General features: G+C 33.7%; 1 protein-coding gene across 3 annotated transcripts in view; it reads right to left on the bottom strand.

Annotated features, from left to right (window-relative positions):
- Window positions 1–6307: 6307 nt before the first annotated feature.
- The window catches only part of LOC119839486 (collagen alpha-2(XI) chain-like), a 7462-nt gene continuing 4551 nt past the window's right edge, over window positions 6308–9218 (bottom strand). Inside the window, exons 9-11 of one of the 3 annotated variants that reach the window (XM_038365773.1) lie at window positions 8405–8499; window positions 7908–8114; window positions 6308–7227 (exon numbers count right to left, since the gene is read on the bottom strand). In XM_038365773.1, coding sequence (XP_038221701.1) covers window positions 7069–7227; window positions 7908–8114; window positions 8405–8499 — 461 coding nt within the window. In that variant the 3' untranslated portion in view covers window positions 6308–7068. Of the gene's footprint in view, window positions 7228–7907; window positions 8115–8404; window positions 8578–9218 lie in introns of all 3 variants that reach the window. The other 2 variants (XM_038365775.1, XM_038365772.1) reach the window with 2 other exon arrangements.

Below are 9218 nucleotides of genomic sequence, written 5' to 3'. Positions count from 1 at the left end.
AGATTTCAGATGTCGTCGAACTTTTAATTTTTGGGCATGCCGGTCTCCTCACGATGTTTTCCTTCACCGGTTTAATCAGTACAACATTACCATGTTATTCACATGTGCAGATAAATTGAAAAATCAATTTATTTCCTGCACGCTCGCCCGGTCTCGAACCCCGACTTATCGTTTTTTTAAGTCCGAGGTTCTCACCACTGAGCCACCACTGCTTTTAACATGCTTTCAGTAAATTATCTTCTTTAAAAAGTAATTATTAGCCTATCATATAGTGTCAATTAACATCACTACCAATATTTCTAAAGCATATTATTAATAATTTGTTTTGCCTCAACGAATAATATTCCGTTATTTGTGTGATGTGATTAATGTAATCTAATGTGATATAACATTACCTTGAATTGAGCTTCAAACATTTTCTTTTAAAACAATCCATGCTTCCTTTATATCTCTCCTTAATGCAACGCATATTGGCTTACATTACAAATTACTTCAGTGCCTATTTATGGACAGGTGTCTAAGTATCGGGCCCGTAAAAACCCTACTAATATTATAAACACGAACGTAACTCTCTGTTCTCTCTCTTTGTCTCTGCTTCAGTCTGAATCAACTGAACCGATTTAGATGGAATTCCTTACGTACAAAGATTTGAAACACGAAAAATAACAAGACAGTTTTATCCCAGGAACAATGCAGATAATCCCAGGACTGTTTTTTCACATAAGGTTAGACACCTACATAGCCTATCTAATAATAGAAGTTAGTAGACAGATCTCAAATATTCAGCAAGTAATTAGTAAGTGTTACCTACGATATATCACATTGCGGTGACATATGAACATTTTGCGTTGATGGTTCGACTAATGACAACCGTTTTGCGGTTTTATGTAACATTAGATGGAGGACTGTTTCTAATCAATCAAGTCCTTGATATAAATATTAAATCGAAGGTATTAACTTCTGATATCGCGGTGTGTGTTATGAAACTCCACCGAAACGGCTAAGGCAATTTTCATGAAGTATTGTGTGGATGTGGTAGGTCAGTGGTGAGTACCTCGGAGTTCAAAATCGATAAGTTGGGGTTGGAGACCGGGCGAGCGTGCAGGAAATAAATTAATTTATTTGCATATGTGGATAACATCACTACTTAAAACAACGAAGGAAAACATCGTGAGGAAAACGGCATGTCCAAGAAAAGTTTGACGACATGTGTCATCTGCCAACCCGCCCTTGGCCAGCGTGGTGGATTATGGCCTGAACCCTCATAGGAGGCCTGGGTCCCAGCTGTGGGAACATATATGGGCTGATGATGATGATTGTATGCATATCAGGTAAGTCTGAGAATCGGCCAGCATCTATTTTTACCCTAAATGATAAGAACAAGTCAGAACAATGATATCCGTACAATTAGCAATATTTCCATATTTCTGTAACGTAAGTAACGTGAGAAATGTATAAACTACTAGCTGCGCCCCGCGGTTTCTCCCGCGTAAGTCTGTATCCCCTAGGAATATATATATATATATATATATATATATATATATATATATATATATATATATATATATATATACCATATTTCATTGCAATCAGTTAAGTTTTCTGTGAAAGAGTAAATATTATAACTACGTAAATATTTATAACTACTGATTCTAAAATGATGGAAGCATGTAAGCAGCATGTAGGCATGCTTAATATTTCTATAGTGAGAAGCTCAGTGGAACTTCTGTCTAGTATACTGTTCTTTCTAGAACTTACTTTAAGAGTACAAAATATACTGTTCTTTCTATTACAGTATATTTTGCTTGCAAGCTAATAAAGCTTAAATCAAAAAATTGGAGGCATATGACAATTGACCCCAATTACGTACCTGATGGAGAGATGTACACGATTGAACACAGTTTTTGGAATTGGGTACCCATAGGGTAAAACAGGCCCCAATTACTAAGACTTCGTCTGTCTGTCTGTCCGTCCATCACGCTGTATCTCATGAACTGTGATAGTTAAGCAGTTGAAGTTTTCATGGATGATGTCTGTAGTTGTCGCTATAACAAAAAAAAGGTGTGTGTGCGATTCACACACGATAGAAGTGAAACTTAAGTAAATCGACAAAAGAATTAATAAAATAGTATGTATATTTCTGTCTCATTCTTTGCCGGCTTCATTCTACACATTTTTGTATTTGTGTCTCTTACCTGTCGTTTTTCCGTTGCATCAGGTTTGAAATCACAACGATTCTAAAGAAGTTTCATTTCAAAAATAATAAAAAAATCAAGATAAAGCAACGGTTGGCACATATATAAAGTTGTGTTAGCATTTTTGAATTTTTTCTATTGTTTAATGCTATGAAGCCCTTAGTGTCACGAGTACGACTCGTTCCTGACAGATTTTTGTAAGTCATTAGAACCTATCTAACACATACGAATGAGAACGTAACATAAGTGTATTGCGGCACATAGAAGCTTTCTTCAGAACTACCAAATTGAATAAAAACTTGTAGCGTTGGTATAATACAATGTCTGAAATAGTTTATACAACCTTATAAAACAAAACCAGATCAATGTATTTAGTACAGCTATAAAAGATAATTCAAATAAAATTTTGCGTAAAACATTCCAACAGATAATTTACAGTCCTCAATTATATTTCTACTTTTTGTATACTTATCTGTTTGACAAAGGTTCGAGAGATGCTATAATAACGTCATTTCTTTGCGAATAATTTGACGAAAACCTTTTATCTGTCTGTGAAATTACTTCGAGAATTACTAAAGAGGATTGCTAATGAGATCATTTTGGGTGTTATGACGCAAATCATTTATGGAATTGCCTCTCTTATTTGCGCAGAATGTTACAACTTTTATAAAAGAAAACATATTTTTGTTGAAAAATTGCATCATATAAAGGTGTCATCAGGGTATTTAAGAATTATTCGTAGGAAAGGGATACAATAAGAACATTTTGGGTAATGTGATATGATTGCTGATTTATAACAGACTACCGATCTCACCCGGCTTCGCCCGTGGTACGTACGGTGGAAGAATTTGTGAAGATGGTCCTGTAACTCCTGAAATAAAAGCGTTTAAGCAAACGAACAAAATTTTTAGCTTTATATTTTACTGGCCGATTATCCCGGCTCCGCCCGGATATTAAGATTCCTATTTTATCGCAAGGGGGCAATTAATCGGGATACCAAATTACATCATATTCCATTGAATAGTTTCAGTGTGATTGACGGACAAACATCCAAACAAACAAACATTCACATTTATAATATTAGTGTAATACAGTGTGATTAAAACTAGGATATATTTTTTAGAAATATGGTGTAGTCTATGAATTCAACAAGTAGATAATTGTTATAATGATAGATAATTAATGATTATAATAAAAAGTCAACAAATTTGTTTACATTTAAGAAAATAAAGACATAATCCTACTAATCCTACTAGTCCTACTAATATTATAAATGCGAAAGTTTGTAAGGATGTGTGTGTGTTTGTTGCTCTTTCACGCAAAAACTACTGAACCGATTGCAATGAAATTTGGAACATAGACAGCTGGACAACTGGAATAACACATAGGCCACTTTTTATCCCGATATTCCTACGGGATACGGACGGAGTGTTAATATAAACATGTGGGAGTTAAATGTTTTACATTATGATAACTCACTCCCTATATGGACTATCAATCCTTTTCCCTTGACAAGGGTCGAGGTGTGCGCTGCGATAACGTTACTTTAAATAAAATGTTCTAGAACAAGTTAGGGATTATGTACAGGTATTAAATTAAATTGAAATGTTGTCCAAAATGTGCTTCAGTTGAAAACAGTAATTATTTTTGTTCGACGTCATTTATGTTCATTTTTTCCTCTAGAGATCACTCGATGCTTATTATAATGTTTTCATATCTGCTCAATAAAAAGAGCTTTTAATAGTTGAGAACCGGGTATGCATTGTGTTTCTTAAAAAACAGGTTACAGAACAATATTCCGTTATAACTACAACTTCTTATAATAGGTCCCAACTCCATATATACCATACAGCCCATTAATACTATAAACAGGTAACACTTGTATTTTTGATCGATTATAATGTTTTCATACAAAAACTGTGTTTTCATCAATAAAAATCTAATCTTCACACAATTATTGGCTGTATTATATTTAAATTTTATCTAGCCTCAACCCAGCAAGACGAGCGGTTAGTGGCGTATTACATAATTTATAGCTTAGTTAATTAATAAATATTTATCTTTCTATTTAGGTACTAATACTATTTAATATTTCAACTTGTTCACTTGTACAATACTAGTAGTCTATTAAATGGTATATCTACGTAAATTTGATTAGTGGAACCGAAGTTAGTAAGTTAGGTAAATGAAATACTCCATCAACCTGACTAATGCAGGCATAAATCAAAAGCCATGATTGCCGGACGGCTGAATGAATAAAGATTATTGAGCAGATGTGACACTAAGTAAGTAGATTAATTTTTTAACTTTAAAATATTTTTTCAGAAAAAGAAGATTGTCATTTCGGCACAAATCGTCACAATTCTGCTATGGTTAATATAACTTTTATAACCGACAAATGTAGGAGTCGAATACAGACATTTCTAAACAAGTCTCACCTGGGCTGATTGCCTATTATAAATAAACCGTTCAAAAATCGAAAGCGAAAGTGATGTGCAAATGTGTATATTATGGTACAACACGAGAAATATCGGATTAGCAAGTTGAAGTGGTGCTGGGATGGGCACATAGCTTGAAGGACCGATGGCATATGTCCAACAGTGGATGTACTAGACACTGAAACGAAGGAACGAACGAGAAATATCACAATATTGATTACATTTCTTTTTTTACGTCTATCTATGGAAGATTTGGTAGTATCCAGTTCAGTCCATATACTTCCAATTAATATTAGTTATCCATTGACGTATCTTTTTGTTCAGTTTAGTATCTCCAATAACTTAATAGACGCTTTAATATTATTCGATAGGTAGGACCTTATAATATATCATTAAACCGCATATGACGTGTTCTTCAGAGCATGTTATATTGATAATCTCTTACTACCTATTTACGAGTATATGAGGTAGTTTATTTTTTTTTTGTTTGAACTTCATGTCACGATTGAAATGCAAATAAAATTTATAAATATTATTTTTGGTTCAATTCTGATACGACGATTACAAATTGATATATATCATCATCGATTTATTTTAAATTAATGAATGTCAGTTACAATGAACTTCAAGATCAGCTTATCACGTAATTATCATCTTGGCACAAACAAGCGAAATTAGATGCAGGTTTTACGAGTTAATTACGAATTTTAATGCATCTGTTTACAAATTGACTTATTCTATGTCACGTCGCGAACAGCCGACTGAGTCAATCACACGTATCCAAACATCCATTGTTACGTATGTTATCAGACGCAACCAGGCTGGCTTTAGCTAAACGTTCATATTCCTATCGAATATCATTTGATACCTGAGCTACTTGTACTCGGAATTAGAATTTAATCCAAATTCAATTCAATCACTTAGTATAACACGTGACTTTAAGGGTCTTATTCACTTGCTGCACCCTAATATTAAATCACATAATTGTACAATTAAACGAACTTCAAAAACTAAAGCTCGAACATTTATCAAGCAAGCAAAAATTAAGGTCTCACTCTCACACCAATTTCGATCTATTATTAGTAGTAAGTATATTGATTTTTTGTAATAAAAAGATACATTAAGTTAAAGATGAATCATTATGAAATTGTATCGTTAATGAAAGGCAGGAAAATCTGGGATAAATTAATACGGAAGCCAAGACAAAACAGCAACGTTATCTTTAAGCAATGCTCATGATTGTTCTGCCAAAAATGCAAAGGTGGCGCTAATTTAAATACAAAGTTGCCTAGGTACTACGTCACACTTGAAAAAAAACACGACGTTATCAATTCGACTGTATTTTTTCTGTGTTTGTTAGCTCATAACATTTTAATGGTTCAACCGATTTTTATGATTCTCATTTATTTGAAAGCTTGTCATATGGTCCCATTTAAATTTGGTATTGACAATTCGAAGGAGGATTAGGTTTTTGCTAAAATGATTATTTTTGTCATCGTTCAAATCGTAGTGTTACTTGGAATAAATATGTAGTAAAAAAAGGTTCATTTACTTTTTATTTTGTTTAAGTATATTACTTGTAATTATAATATTATATTCGATTTGAGTACAAACATACATTGATTAATAAAAATTACATTACCCGGGTATAAAATAAAACGTCACTCAATTATATAAAGAGTAATTTATTCACTATTTAAGCGAGCAATTCTTGTTTATGTAACCAATAACGTTATATAATCAGAATATCAAAAGTACAAATAAATCCAACTACGTTTTTATTAGAAAACATCTTCAGAAAAGAAGCGCATAATATACCCAGAATCAATGTTGGATCATCAAGAGAATAACTGGGATGCTCCATAAAGCGTAACTAATTTTCCGATAGATCTACATTTACTATATACTTAAGCAACATTATTTTTATTTTTTTTTGTGATAGGGAAGCGCTTGACTACCTCGCCTCGCCAGCTGATAAGCCTAGATGTAGTCCAAGATGGAGCGCGCTTCCCTAGAAGATACCTGTACAACTTTGGTACCTTTGAGGACCCTAGATTATACCCGTCAGGAAATATAGACTCAGGAAGCATGTTCCAGTCCCTTGTGGTTCGAATGAAGCATGTAGAGTCGAACCGATTAGCTCGGGTACATGGAACGTCCACCATAAAGTGGTCTGTGCCTGACGACCGATGGAGGAATGGCGATGGTGGAAACAAGTTGTGTAATTCCACAGCGGTATTTTTAACATTATTTATTACATGAATATCTAAAATAATAATGTACATATAAACTTAACACACTATAAACGGTAAAAGGTTACGACGCTGTACTTGAATTGACATTACAGAAACTCAAAATATAATCTTCCTTTAAAATAACGGCGGGAAATCGTGTTTCCAGTTATATCGATGAAGTTATAAACTTATAGTAAAGATTCAGGATTCAGATTCAGGTAATACGAAGTTAAAACAAAGTTCCAACAGCTGTAGAGATATTGAAGCGGATTTCTTCGGGTCTCTGATATAAAAATCTATAACTGGTAAACGCGTATTGGTGTCTGATGACACTTCTACATCCGCATACTTTTCTTTATCCTGAAATAACGATAACAAAATCAAATTGAATGAATAATATCAACATAATGTTTTTTTTATCCCACATACATTTCTAAATTATGTAATCTTTAATGGAATACGTTATTATGATAATAGATTTATTACGCATATTTTATAATTAAGGATTCCCAATAATAGTTCTTTAATACTAGGCAGCATGGCCTCCTAATATATTGCAAAGTTCAGTTTCATTAACCCTTCATCCACTTTGTACTATAGTACCTACAAAAGGGTATATGGATATTCATTAATGCTGAATACTGTTTATACATTTTATATATTTGTCATTATAACATTGTCATCTGTCGACAATTGTGGAATCTGACATTACACACAGCTCCATCGCCGGGAGCCATGGGTATCTTATGCAAGATTTCCTCATTAAAAAAAGAAGGTAGTCGACATTCAACATGCATCCAACCAACTTTGGGAAAAGTAAATTAGCATTGATATCTGCGATGAATTTGCATAACAAATCTAAGAAAAATAATGCGCAAAATACAAGCAAATGTTACTGATCAAAATTTATCGACATTTACAAGAGAGTTAGATTATAATCTGTATTTAAAATTCTACACCCACATACATAACATCGGCTAAGACTAAAAATATCATAAATATTATGATTAGTTTATTTTCATTTTGATTTGAATACATACCTTGCACAAGTCTTTGGTAACCTTATAATAATATGGAGTGTGAGGAGATGGACTTGGACCAATCAAATTATCATTCCAAAGCAGCAATTGCATAGACATATCTGGAGTCTCTTCTGAATGTACTACAGTATCGTTACAGTAGATTCTAATCTTCTCAAAGCCACCCACAGTCCATGAATTTAGGTATGCTAGTTGGGGTAGTGTTAACTAAAACAAAAATAACACTTTAGATAACGTCTAAATTACAAATTGTAAAAAAAAATTCGTTGATTTTACAGAAGACATTGGCACTTACGCACACCGTAAGCAGCTGGAAAGGCCCCAATATAATAAGAAACTATGTTCAAAAACGATATTCACAATTAATTTTTATATGAATAAAAATATAAATTCCAATTATGTCGACAGTGTAATAAGGAGTTGGGTATCCTGTTAGAACTGTATTGATAGCATTATCAATGCCTAATAACAAACTAAATATTCAATTAAATACTCACGCCATATAATGTATTCGCTTTAAATCCAACTTCGCTTAGTAAAAAAGGTTTCCCTAAAAAGTGATATTCTTTAATCTCCGTCCGTGGTTCGTTGTCTGTTAAAAGGCATATGCGACCTTTATTGAAATCGCAATAGACATCGAACTTGTTCAAAGGATTTATTGTAAACTTACCTGAAAGAGAGACAAATATAAGAGGTATACACTAATACCAATTAAACCATATTCGATATAGATATCAGAGAACATGTAGTCTACAATGTAGCCCAGTCCTACGAATACATTATAATATATTTATTGGGGAAAGTCTTTATGATGAATGTCGCATAAGCAACCTGTCGATCTTTTAGCTGCTATATATATATATATATATATATATATATATATATATTTTATGTCACCGTCGGCAATGAAACTGGTGGGTCGCCTGAGGGTAAGCGCTACCACCGCCCATGAACATTTGTAGTGGCGTAACGTCTATTGCAGCCCTTACGTCTCTATGCATTCTACAAATGCATCGCTGACTTCCAATATATAATAAAAGTAGTGGTGGCTCAGTGGTGAGGACCTCGGACTTCAAAATCGATAAGTCGGGGTTCGAGACCGGCCGAGCGCGCAGGAAATAATTTGATTTTTCAATTTATCTGCGCATGTAGATAACATCACCACTGCTTCAACGGTGAAGGAAAACATCGTGAGGAAACCGGCATGTCCAAGAATTAAAAGTTCGACGGCATGTGACATCTGCCAACCCGCACTTGGCCAGCGTGGTGGATTATGGCCTGAACCCTCATAGGAGGCCTGAGTCCCAGCAG

Source organism: Zerene cesonia, chromosome 3, assembly GCF_012273895.1.
Source record: "Zerene cesonia ecotype Mississippi chromosome 3, Zerene_cesonia_1.1, whole genome shotgun sequence".
Classification (NCBI taxonomy): Eukaryota; Metazoa; Arthropoda; class Insecta; order Lepidoptera; family Pieridae; genus Zerene; species Zerene cesonia.
The sequence above is the reverse complement of the archived record's forward strand: the minus strand, read 5'-3'. Positions and strand labels throughout refer to the sequence as shown.